Source organism: Mesoplodon densirostris, chromosome 2 (assembly GCF_025265405.1).
Source record: "Mesoplodon densirostris isolate mMesDen1 chromosome 2, mMesDen1 primary haplotype, whole genome shotgun sequence".
In the NCBI taxonomy this organism is placed as follows: Eukaryota; Metazoa; Chordata; class Mammalia; order Artiodactyla; family Ziphiidae; genus Mesoplodon; species Mesoplodon densirostris.
Genome location: NC_082662.1, coordinates 90,751,128 through 90,764,819, shown reverse-complemented (window position 1 = coordinate 90,764,819; position 13,692 = coordinate 90,751,128). Strand labels below are relative to the sequence as shown.

Here is a 13,692-nt window from a genome sequence, read left to right as displayed (position 1 = left end):
CAGTTACGGTGGTTGGAGTAGATTGAAGAAAGGTTCCATCTGCTCCCTCCCCTCCTGCACAGCCTCAAGGAAAAATTGAGCAGGTCTGTAGGCTGAGGGAAAGAGCTGGAAAATGGAAAGTTAAAAATGTGTGAATGGGGGTCTTCCTTGGTGGCACAGTGGTTGAGAGTCTGCCTGCCGATGAAGGGGACACGGGTTCGTGCCCTGGTCCGGGAAGATCCCACATGCTGCGGAGCGGCTAGGCCCGTGAGCCATGGCCGCTGGGCCTGCGTGTCCAGAGCCTGTGCTCCGCAACGGGAGAGGCCACAACAGTGAGAGGCCCGCGTACCGCCAAAAAAAAAAAAAAAAAAATGTGAATGGGAAGCACTGTTAGAACAATGCCTGAGCATGAGGGCAGAATGAGTTGAAGACGCCGGTGGAGAAGTTCACCTGGAGGAGAAGAGAGTGCCACCTCTTGTTTCAGACTGGGTTCCTCTTACTGCTTCCTGTGACAAGTCTGTTTCGCAGCAAGGACAGTCCAGCTTTTTAATATGTTAAATTTATTTCATGATTGTTTTTCTTTATTGTTCCAGTCTGAATGAAATATCTGATCTTTATTTTGAAAATAAAAATTAATATGCTTTGTTTTAAAATAACATTTTTTTCCAGTCTGTATAATTTTAGAACATTTGGAAAATACTACAAGGTATTGTACAGGGGGTAAAAAATGACCTCTTATCTGTGGACACACACCTTGTTTTTCCTTTTACAAAATTTGGATTAGGGGCTTCCCTGGTGGTGCAGTGGTTGAGAGTGCGCCTGCCGATGCAGGGGACACGGGTTCGTGCCCCGGTCCAGGAAGATCCCACATGCCGCGGAGCGGCTGGGCCCGTGAGCTATGGCCGCTGGGCCTGCACGTCCAGAGCCTGTGCTCCGCAACAGGAGAGGCCACGATGGTGAGAGGCCTGCGTACTGAAAGAAAAAAAAAAAAATTGGATTATTCTCAAAATACTGTTTTTAATGTATAACACTTTAACCTTAGTTATGGATTTTTATATAAAGAAGATTAAAATTATAGTTGTCAAATCAAATGCTTAATAAAACTTTCCTTAACTCTCTAGTTCAAGGATATAATTTCTTTTTTTCTGTCAAGACCACTGACCCACAGACAAAAATAACACTTAACACAGTGCACATAAAGAACTCTTAATTGGACAAGATGAAGGCAGTAGGAGAGGGAATTCTTTTTAGGGACAATTTTAAGCATTTTTATTTTCCTTTTTTTTTTTTTTGAGCTGTACCACTTGGCACTGCTTGCAGGATCTTAGTTCCCCAACCAGGGATTGACCCGGGTCCACAGCAGTGAAAGCGTGGAGTCCTAACCACTGGACTGCCAGGGAATTCCCTATTTTCCTATTTTTTAAACTGGCTATAAGGCATGACAACCAAATAGAGTGTGTGAACTTTGATTAGATCCTGGATGGGCAGAGAAACAGCTGTAAGGAATATTTTGGAGACAGGTAAATCTGAACATGGACAGAAGAGAAATGGTAGTGAGAGAAAAAAGGAAAAAGGAAAGGGAAAGATTAAGGCAGGAGAAGGCACAAATGCCATCAATTCTGGGAAACAGGCTCTAAAGTAAATGTTTGCACCAGCCCTGCCCTTCACTTGGCCAAGGACACCAGGTGGAACACTGCCCTCTCAAATCCTTATCACTTGTTCTTTCTACACAGGAAAATAGCTTACTGCTTTTTTGTGTTTTAATTCAAAGTGTTTCTTTGAACTACAGGTTTGCTTCTCATGGAAACCTTAAGACTCTACATGTAAGTGAGGAAAACATGTAGAATTTAGACCTTTTTTTGGTACTTTGGTCAGTCTGCATAGTTACTTTGAAAATCTCCTTGATGTTTACAAGCTCCCTGACTACTTTATCTTTTATTCTTAAATGATAAGGGTAACTTAGTTCCACATTGCTGGGAGGTAACATAGGGAGTAATATGCCTGGTACATGTAGACTTGCAATTAAACTCAGCTTAAATAAGAGTTCTTTCCTTCCATCCTTTACATCTTATTGCTTCAAATCCCCTATGCTTTCCAAGTTAAAAGTGCTAACATTGTATTTCTGTCTCTAAACAGGCTGCTTCCTTGGGATTACTACAGTTTCCTATCCTTAATGCTTCTGTGGATGAAAACTGCCAGAACATAACATATAAGGTTGGCTATGTGCTGTGATACATAAAAGTGCAAATGTGCTTGTAGGTTAAAGAAGCTTCTATTATACCTCAAGTGGTGATCTTCTTCAAACTGGAAATTAAAGTATGGGGTAAAACAGTAAACTGAAGATAAATCCGTTGCTATTGATGTTGGTTTTACTGGTTAATAATTAATGATACTATTCAGATATGCAGATTGCCATTTTTAACGCCTTTTGGTTTTCTGGTAAAAATAATGGAAATATACAGCTGTGAGACAATGGTTTACATTTCCCATCGTACATACCCTCTCCACAAACAGAAGAGCTCTCTCAAAATGGAATTCCTGCAGTTTTTATTTTTTTATTTTTATTTTTTTTGTGGTACGCGGGCCTCTCACTGTTGTGGCCTCTCCCATTGCGGAGCACAGGCTCCGGACGCGCAGGCTCAGCGGCCATGGCTCACGGGCCCAGCTGCTCCGCGGCATGTGGGATCTTCCCAGACCGGGGCACGAACCCATGTCCCCTGCATCGGCAGGCGGATTCTCAACCACTGCGCCACCAGGGAAGCCCTGCAGTTTTTAAAACAAAAATAATTTAGGGACTTCCCTGGTGGTCCAGTGGTTAAGACTTCGTGCTCCCAGTGCAGGGGGCCCGGGTTCGATTCCTGGTCGGGGAACTAGATCCCGCATGCTGCAAGAAGATCCCGCACACAGCAACGAAGATCCCGCAACTAAGACCTGGCACAGCCAAATAAATAAATAAATATTTTTTTAAAAAATAAATGAATAAAATCACATGCTTGTGTATTGATACCCATTTAAAAAAATAAATAAAGGGACTTCCCTTGTGGTCCAGTGGTTAGGAATCCGCCTTCCAATGCAGGGGATACGGGTTCTATCCCTGGTCGGGGAACTAAGATCCCACGTGCCGCGGGGCAACTAAGCCTCAAGCGCTGTGGAGCCCATGTGCGCCACAATTAAGAGACCTGGTGCAGCCAAAAATAAATAAATAAATATCTTTAAAAATTTTTTAAATAAATAAAATAAAACAAGAATCATTTAAATGAGCAAAGTACTGAAAGTTTGAATTCATTGAGTGAACTCTTCTGTTTGGAGTGAAAGTTCATTAAGGCTGAGAACTCTTTTGAGGATGTGGCCCTTACTTATATTTCTTATTAGAAATATACAACCAGGAAGTGAGCTTTACATTCTTGGGGGTTGGATCTAAAATCTTTCCATGTTATTAATACAATTTCCTCATTAAGTATATACTTGTTGCAAATAATTCAGACAGGAAAATTGTGATATTTACCTTCAGTCCCATAATCCTAAGATAACGCACTGTTTATGCTGAGATGTACATCTGTCTAGGATTTTATTTTTACACAGTTAAAAAATACGGAATTATATATATTATATATATATATATATATCATATAGCTTTTAAAATTTAAAATGTTTTTCTTTTAACTATTTTCTTTTCTATTTAATATGTTGTAGACATCATTACATGTCAATAAATATAGCTTTGTTATCATTTGTTTAGCCAGTGACTTATTGATAAGCATTTTGATCATTTGCACTTTTTCAATCTTATAAACAATCTGACTCAGCATCTCTGTTCATCTCTACATACTTTTGCATTTATCTCCTTAGCACACATTTTTGTAAATGTTGGTACATACTGTTAAATGTTCTCCACAAAGTATATACCAGCTTACAGTTCCATTAACAATGGATGGACATAATCTATTGCCCTATATTCTTACCCTCCCAAATTTATCTTTTTCAAAAAAATCTTTTAAAATTATTTCTTTTAAATCATCACCAATATGGTGAAAATAGTTTTCTATAGTTGAGTTCATAAGGCAGTGAAGGTTGAGACTTTCTTTTCTGTTAGCTTATGAAAAGCCTGCTGTATAATTGTTTGTTTGTTTGTTTGTTTTTAGGCTTCTCATAACATTGGGATAGCAATGGATACAGAGCAGGGCTTGATTGTACCTAATGTGAAAAATATTCAGATCTGCTCCATATTTGAGATTGCCACTGAATTGAACCGCCTCCAGAAATTGGGCTCTGCAGGTCAGCTCAGCACCACTGACCTTACAGGAGGGACATTTACTCTTTCCAACATTGGATCAGTGAGTAATAGTAATGTTCAAGTTCATAAACCATAACTTAAGATTTGTGACCATATGCTCAGTTAAAAATATAAACTTTAATTTGCCATTTGTTCCTCAGAAGCTTAATTTTTCTACTCTATTTTGTTTGTTTTTTAGATTGGCGGTACCTACACCAGACCAGTGATATTGCCACCCGAAGTGGCAATTGGGGCCCTGGGGAAAATTAAGGTATGTTTGTTACATAGTTGAAAAAAGAGTTTAAGCAAATTGGGGTAGGAAAAACAAAGAGTAACCGTTTCTGAGGTTTTTCCCCTCACTTATTAGGTTTGAGTACGGTATTGGGTTTAGTAAGCCAATTATTTCTTCCTAAGAACTAGGTCTACAACTCCGGTGGCTGCCTCTCTGTAGAGTAAATGCTTGTGATCTGGATTGTTTCTGTATGGATCAAACATTGTGGATTATGCCAGGCACAGGTGTGAGTCTTTATGAATAATCACAAATATAGCCAATCTGAGTCTATCAAAATATCTTTATTTCAAAATACCAAAGAATACTAGTAAGCCAATCCAAATTATTATTTATAATGGTAAAACACCATTGAGAGCATTTTTCTTAAACTTTGCTCTGTTCAGGAATCATTGGGAGTGCAGTTAAAAATGCAGATTTCTTGGCCTTGGGGACAGAGCCTCTAAACTTTACATATTAAACAAGAACCCATGTGGCCATGTTATAGGAGACTGACTTAGAATAAGGGTTGCAGTGATTCTTAACCCTGGATACACATTAGCATCATCTGGAGAGTGTGAAAAAAGTGCCCAAGCTCACCCCATACCAACTGCACCAGAATTTGGGCAGGGGGCTGGGGCTTGGGCATCCCTATTAACTCAGGGTTGAGAACCACCCCAGTTAAAGAAATAAGCTCATAGATACCATTTCAATACCACCATAATTAAATGTCATTGTCACTACATTAACCTTGATTTTGATCTTCACGTTTTCAGAAGAACCTTTCTTCTCTGTATTTATAATGCTTCCACATGGAACATCTCTGGGACTTGCTTTTCATGAGTTTATTACTTTCATGTTGGCATCCAGAATCTTCACAGATACTTTCATTCAGCCTTTGATTTGCTTTCTAGAAGCTGGTACTTTGGCTGCTAAGTTACTCCCTCTTCTAGCTCTACTTTCCCCTCTGGCCCACGGAAGAGACAGGGAGGAAAAATAAGAACACATAGCATGACACTGTTCTGTCCAAATCAGGAGTTTCTCTAAGGGATTAACTTCTCTATCACTCGTCCACCCCCAACAAGCATTCAGCATTTGATTCTCACAGAATTCTGACTTTTTGCAGCTTACAAACAAACCATCATACCTATTTAACAAAGTTTTGTTTTCCCTTTTCCTGACAGTAGTTTGTTTTCTTCTAAATTGTACATATAGGTATATAATTGTGGTAAACTATACATGACAAAGTTTACCATTTTAATCAAAGTGTATGGTTCAGTAGCAGTAGGTACAGTCACACTGTTTGCAACAATCACCACCGTCCATCTCCAGAACTTTTTTATCATCCCAAGCTGAGACTCTGTGTACAATATATACCACATTTTGTTAATCTGTTCATCTCTAATGAGTATTTGGGTTGTTTCCATTTTTTGGCTATTGTGAATAATGCTGCTGTGAACATTGGTGTACAATTATCTGTGTGAGATGCATTTTTTCAGAATCATCTTACTCATGGCTTTTTCAGGTTATGAAGCATAATTCTTAAAGTATAAATCTGCATGGTGACTTAATGTAGTTAATCTTTGTTGGGTAGGGACAATATTTCATTCCTTTCTCGCTTTGGGTCATCTCTCCTTTGCTATCTTTTGTTCTCACTGTAAATTTTAAACTGTCACTAAATAGTCTTAAGTCACTAAAACCTCCACATTCCTCAATTCTCAGTCCTTATCTGTCTTGACCTATTAGCTGCGCTTGAGTTGATCAATACCGCCTCTTTGGAAAACCTTCTTCGCCGCGACTTGCAGAAAACCTCGCTAGTCTGCTTCCCCCCTACCTAGTGCCTGTTCCCCCTGAGTCTCCTTTGCCTATACCTCCTCATCTCCCGATCTCTAAACATTGGCAGACCCCAGGGCTCAGTTCTGGCCCTTTTCTTTATCTGATCCAGTCTCACGGCTTTAAATACCATTTATATGCTGATGGCTCCCAAGTTTATATCTCCAGACCAGACTAGACCTCTCCTTTAAACTCCAAACTCTTATTTCCTACTCGGAAGTCTAACTAGGCATCTCCAATTTCCTGCCCCTTCCCTCACCACCACACCCTCTCACCTGCTCCTCCTGAAGTCTTCTCCTTTCAGTGATTGGCCATTCTGTTCAGAAACCTCCAATAGCTTCTCACCTCACTCCAAATCAAAGGCAAACTAGCTGCAGTGGCCTACCATGGCTCTACACTGGTGCCACTCAGTGTGACTGGGACCCACATCAGGCTGTGACTGTTGTATCTGGGCTCTGAGGGGAGAACTACAGAAGGGGAGAGTAGGGCTCAGAAACCTTCGTTGCCCTTTGACAGTGTGATTTTATGTCTACTGAACCTAACAATAAGAGGTGGGTCTTGCATTTTGTATATCTTTTTATATCATTATAAAAAGATAATATATTTTTTATTTATATTCACTTTTGATATATTTAAAAAAAATAGCCTGCAGTGAATTCGCTTTTTTTTAAATCTGTTTTTGGAAAAGTCAGAGGCAGACTGGGAAGCATAACTGTTGTCTTAGCAACATGCCCCCCTTCAGCCTGCTCTTTCTATGACCTCATCTCCCACCTCTCACCCCGGCCCCTCCACTGCAGCCTCCCTGCCAACTTTTCTGGTCCTCCAACACTCCAGCCATGCTTCCCCCCGTCTTTCTCCAGGTGTCCATATGGCTTGCTTCCTCACTGCCTTCAGTGAGGACACCTTCTTGGTGAGGCTTTCCCTGCCCACCTGTTAAAAAAAAAAAATGCAACCTCTCCCCTATTTCCACCTCCTGCGTATAATCTCTATCTCCATTCCAAAGTGCTTTATTTTTTCATTTGCGCTTTTCACTATCTAACACACTATATATATTTTACTTATTTATCTTAATCGTCTGTCTCTCCCCATTAAAATGTTAGCTCCAAGAGGGCAAGGATCGTTATTTGTTTTGTTCATTGCTTTATCCCCAGAGTCTAGAAGAGTACCTGGTACATGGTAGATGCTCAATAAATATCTGTTAAATAATTGAAATCTGAAATGAAGTTTACTGTACATACGGAAATTATACAGGCGATAGGAAATACCTTGGAGAAACTCTGAAAGCTTGAAGCACACACTCACAAAGATGGGAAGAGTAGTAGTAAGCATTATCAAAAGTCATTTGGGATGCCCATTTCTTCTCTATTATAGAGAGGGAGATTTGCCTAATCTTTCACCGTTGTTTTTACTAGAGCTTGCTTTGAGCAAGTGAAGGCTGACTCTGTCCTTTTCCTTATTTGTAGGCCCTTCCCCGATTTAACGAGAAAGGGGAAGTATATAAGGCCCAGATAATGAATGTGAGCTGGTCAGCTGATCACAGAATTATTGATGGTGCTACAATGTCACACTTCTCCAATTTGTGGAAATCCTACTTAGAAAACCCAGCTTTTATGCTACTAGATCTGAAATGAAGATTGATAAGACATCCTTGAACTTTCTGAGCTTCGAAAGAAAATGCAGAGCCCAGCTGTGCAGCACACGTTCCTCATTGCAGTTTGTATTGTAAATGATTTGTAACGTATGATTACAGTTCTGAGACACAATATGTATCACTATTCTGTTAGAGTTTTTACTGAAAAGGAATAATGGTATAATAGTTCTCCTGGGCTGTCACATTTTATAGGTCATAGTACGCCTTCTTAATATAGTGCTGAGGTCTTTGTGTCAATGGATTGAAACTGGCAGGAGCAACAAAATGAATATTACTGAAAGACAGGCCGCCATATACAGTATTTGCCCTATTTTTTTCTTTCTTTTTTTTATTTTAAACTAATTTTTTTTAATAAACTTTATAAAATTTATTTTATTTATTATTTTTGGCTGCATTGGGTCTTAGTTGAGGCATGTGGGATATTCGTTGAGGCATGCGAGATCTTTCGTTGCGGCACAGGATCTTCATTGTGGCGTGCGGGCTTCTCTCTAGTTGTGGCTTGTGGGTTTTCTCTCTCTAGTTGTGGCGTGCAGGCCCCAGGGCATGTGGGCTCTGTAGGTTGTGGCGCACAGGCTTAGTTGCCCTGGGCATGTGGAATCTTAGCTCCCTGACCAGGGATAGAACCCACATCCCCTGCATTGTAAGGCAGATTCTTTACCACTGGACCATCAGTGAAGTCTCTAAACTAATTCTTAATGAAACTTTTCATTTATACTTAGTTGGGAAAAGGAATTTATATGCAAAAGTATTTTCTATTTCCCCACAAGAATGCAAATTATTGTATAAAATAAGTGCAATTGTTTTACCTTTTAAGATATCCTGGAGTGTGTTGCTCTGTAGAGATTATCATCTGTAAATGTCTATTTGTATAAATTAATATCTTTTAAAAGGGAAAATTATAAGCTAATCTTAAAAATGCCCAATTATAGTCTTATAGCCAGTAAGGCCATTAAAAGTATTTGTTAAAAGTGGATATACTTTTAGAATTTGGTGATGGTTTAGTATTTTATTGAGAAAAACTTCACCTTTACAACCTTGCTTCAGTGTAAGGAAGGTACTTTAAATGTAGCAACCACTGACATTGTGTTACAATCAGAAGTCCATTGCCTTTTAACTTTTTTTTTTTTACTTTCTTGGTCTTCAGCTAAAAAAGTAGGATAGATTAAGAAGTTAGAGTCTATTCTATTCTTCATATCGTGAGAAGGAATATGAATAAGGGGAGAGAGAAGACTAATGGGTAATTATGGACATTAAAATAAAATAATAAATTTTGCACCAAAATAAAAGTATCCTCATGATCATTTTGTTAGAGGCCCACTTGAATCAGAACTTCAGGTTGTTTCTAATATTATCTAATTGAATACTGTATGTTCAAGTGAAGTTTTGTGACAGAAAAAGTTGCTTTAATATCTACTTGATTTTTTTCAAAATGGAAATGATGTATAATTCAGAAAATAATGAATCTAATGAATGTTATTTTTTAAATTCAGATAATATGAAGAGTTGCAAAGAAAATAAAATCAACCATAATCCTACCACTATTAACATTTTGATCAAGGTATCTGTATACATAGCTATTCTTTTTATGAAAATAAGGTTGTGCTGTATCTACAATTTTATAGTTTGATTTTTTTAATTTAACATTATGAGTCAATAAATAGTTCCACATTATGATACTTTTAAATGGCTGCATAATATTCTATTGTTTGCATTTATTACACATCTAGATGTTAAACATCTACTGTATACTAAGTGTGGTGCTAAGCAGTGGGTACACAATGCCCATCTTCATAGTTCCTGCCTTCATTAGGCTTACAGTCTAGGGAGGTAGACAGATATTTAATAATCATAAAAATAAGAATATAATTAACTTCTAAGTAGGAGAAAACAGGGTGCTATGAGAGCATCTAATAGAAGTTACTGATCCTGTCTGGGAAGATCAGGAGAGGTTGTACCATAATTTAACCAATTCCCTGTTGATGGCATTTATAGAATTTTAAGTGAAGAATGACATGATCAGTAAAAATTTCCCCTTCACTTAAGAAATGTAAAAACTAGGAGAACAAGAGCTTTGAAATAAGTATGTAATATGTTCCCCTAAAAGTCCAACATCATTGGCTCAGAATAAACCCTTGAACTATCTGTTCTATCCCAAATCCCTGCCATTACCACCTTCTCTTTTGTCTCATCCTTTGAGAATTCAGCAAAGGATTTGCTTTCCATTGTGTGTTGGACCTTTAAGATAAGAGGATCCACTGGGAGGGATGAGGGGGCCAGGAGCACAGCCCTAGTAGCAGTGCTGATCCACAGGGCTCCACACATCATAGGGCGGGAATTATTTAGAACAAGGCCTTAGCCGTATTCCTAAAGGTTGAAATTAAAGGGAAGAAGCCAGAAAATTCAAGTCCTTCACTAGTATGTCTGGAGGTTGGAAGGTAGTATATGTCCATGGGGGAGAAGCCAAAGTTATTGGCCCCAAATTATTGTTGGGAGCGCCCAACAAGAAAATCAAGGTTCCATTCATTATGTAGGGCATTCCTTTGATTTTGAAAAGGAAGCACAATAGGGAAGGAAGTTTGAAGGACAGAAGCCAGATTGGTATTAATTTCCATTTTAGAGATCAAAATGTACCAAATCTTGAAACATTCCAAGAAGTGGTTATGTAGGGAAAAGAGAGCCCACAGGCCTGTTTTGGCATTTCCCATGGCTTTCCAAAGTGGGTCCCAAAGATCACTTGATGGATTTCTTTGCTGACTTCTAAGTAAACTACGGTTTGAGAAAGATGATGGAACTCACTCAGCACTACCCTGCATCCCCGAAGTACAAACCTTTCCTTGAAGTCTTCAGACTTATTTAACATTCACCCTGTAATTGATTAATTAGTTCATTCTGCACATATTTATTACTGAATATATGTTTTCAGTTCCAGGCCCTGGGATATACACTGTGGATAAAGATGAAGAAGATAGATGAAGTTTCTGACCTCACAGTGAGAACTCTGGCTGGTGATTAAAGCCTTCACCAGAAGTGGGTCTGTGCCAGTAACTTGGAGGAGAGCAGTGCTTCTAGAGTTGAGTTGTATCTCCAGTCAGTTCTTAATGGTGGTTTTGCTCCTTCCCTATAAACTGTCTTTTCTCACTGAGGTTAGATCATTGTGTCTCCTTTACACACTAGGCCTGCCTCATCAATCCTGCCTCACAAACCATACACCTAATAAGATAGACTCTATCCTTAGGTCACACAGACACAGGCCATTCAAGCTCTTCAGGTTACGGTTTGGGTGTTGCTTTTCATGAGGCAAGCAACATAGGGGACCTACGTGAGCCCAGACATTTAGGGAGCAATATGCAAGGGCTGTACCATCTGAGCATAATATTTTCAGAGTGCACATAAAAGAGCTTCTAATTAAACTACCATCAATGAGTCATCTAGCCTCTATGCTCATGAAATAGTGGTATAGAGGGAAAAATTGAGTAAAATTTAAGACAATAATAGTGTCAGGCACCGCTAATGCTTTACATATATTAATTCGTTTCATCTCTCCAGAAACACTATGAGGTAGGTGCAATGATTAGCCCCATTTGAGGAAATAGAGTTTAAGTACTTAGACGTGTGTGGATTAACATACTCTAAAGAAGTATAAAAAGCTAAACTACTATACCTCACTTCGTGTTCCAAATGCCAGGATTGTCCATGATTTTATGCTGTTTGAGGAACTGGTATTATTGAGCTAAAAGAAAGAGAGTTTTTGTTTGTCTTAGGGGTCTTAGCAGTTTGAAATGCTCCCTGAAGGCACCAGAAGGAAGGAGCTTTGGTGTTATGAATTCTCTGCAGCAGTAGTTTATGAGAGAAGCATGATGTCAGTTCACCTCAGAACAGGATCTACCAACATCCTCCTGTTCTCTTACTGAGCCAGCCTTTACACACCAGAACCAAACTGTAGAAGAGCTGGCCATTGGGGATTCTCAGAGTACAGGATGCTTCCTTTAGGAATGAGAGTGAAACCTGAAGCTGCCTGCAGTGACTTCCCAGTTGTTCCTGGTGGCCTGTAGCAAAGCATGAGGATGATATCAAGTGCTTCGAGAGATGATCAAAGGAAAATCCTGAGGCTTCCAGAGGAAAGGATTGGGGTCTCAGTCCTTGCAGACAGTGCCTTATCTTCCCCAGGTACAAGCACTCAAAAACTAGAAAGAGGTAAGCACAGAATTTGGGTTTTAGAAGATCCTCTTATGTTCTTTGTTGTCCTAAGCTCCCATCACAATGAATTAGTCCCCATTCCCTGAAAACAACATGCAGTGTATTTCATGTTTCCATGCCTTTGCTGGGCTTTTTTCTCCACTCTGGTCTCCACCAGAAGAAAATCCAGAACAAAAGTCACTTCCTTTTTTAGACCTCCTCTGACTGCACCTCCCTACGTTTGAATAAATATTTATTTTTCCTCTCTCTCCTGCTTTGTCCACACCTCCAACAGGACTCATGCAGTGATGTAGCTGGATGAGTATGTCTTCACTGCTGGCCTGTGAACCCTCTCAGTAGCCCCAGCTCAACTGACTAGTACTCAGTATGTGCTGGTTGACTTAAAAATGAAATCTATGCCCTGGATCTGATTACGTTTTTTAATGAAGTCCTCATGTAGCATTGAAGCATTGCCAATGACCCAGAAAAGTATAATGTGAAGCAACCATGGCCATGAGACCGCTCTTTTATCTATGGAATGACTCTGAATGGATATGCTTGCAACAAGGAAAAGTATCTAGAGGAAAAGGAATCTGTTCAAACCTCCTTATAATTGGTAAGACATTTGTTTTAAATTTTGGACAAAAGACAGTTATATTTTCTATGTGTTGTGTATATTTCGTAGTTCATTGTAATTCCTCAGTTAATCAGAATGTTTAGTGCTTTCAAGCTCATTTTAGATTTTATAGAACTTGGATCATTATCTTGCTTTTTAAAATGTTTACTACAAATGATTCATTTATGCCACTACACCATGTGATTAAGCAAAGCAATGATTTATCTGAGGCCAAGCAGGAAATAACACAGCCAAATTCTCCAATGTTATTTATATGGGAAAACAATACCCACATTACAGGTGCATTTACTATACCAAAAAAGTAGGAACTACTTAATTTATTGACTTTATGACTTATTTATGACTTATTTATGACTTTATTGACTTATTTATTGACTTAATTTATTGATTTATGCCCTGCCACTTTCAGAAAGAATTTCAGAAAGCAGCTGTGTCCATAGTCATATTCACCACATTTGAACGGTATAACTATCATTGTTGTGTTGTCGTTTATAGCTACCTTTACATAATTTTTTTATAAATAAAATTTTATTGGAACATGGTCCCACACATCTTTTTATGTATTTTTTTTTAATGCTCTATGGAGTTGGGGGTTTTTTGGGGTTCTTTGTTTTCTTATTTTTTGGCTGTGTTGGGTCTTTGATGCTGTGCACGGGCTTTCTCTGGTTGTGGAGAGCGGGGGCTACTCTTCGTTGCGTTGCTTGGGCTTCTCATTGTGGTGGCTTCTCTTGTGGCGGGGCACAGGCTGTAGGCATGTGGGCTTCATTAGTTGTGGCTCGCAGGCTCTGGAATGCAGGCTCAGTAGTTGTGGTGCACGGGCTTAGTTGCTCCATGGCATGTGGGATCTTCCGGACCAGGGCCCAAACCCCTGTCCC

The 13,692-nt window shown here is 39.2% G+C and overlaps 1 protein-coding gene across 1 annotated transcript in view; it reads left to right on the top strand.

Moving 5' to 3' along the window:
- Window positions 1-7,984, top strand: part of DBT (dihydrolipoamide branched chain transacylase E2) — a 44,995-nt gene extending 37,011 nt beyond the window's left edge. The window contains exons 8-11 of the mRNA XM_060090190.1: window positions 2,116-2,193; window positions 4,122-4,313; window positions 4,452-4,523; window positions 7,817-7,984. Coding sequence (XP_059946173.1) covers window positions 2,116-2,193; window positions 4,122-4,313; window positions 4,452-4,523; window positions 7,817-7,984 — 510 coding nt within the window. The remainder of the gene's footprint in view (window positions 1-2,115; window positions 2,194-4,121; window positions 4,314-4,451; window positions 4,524-7,816) is intronic.
- Window positions 7,985-13,692: the final 5,708 nt, after the last annotated feature.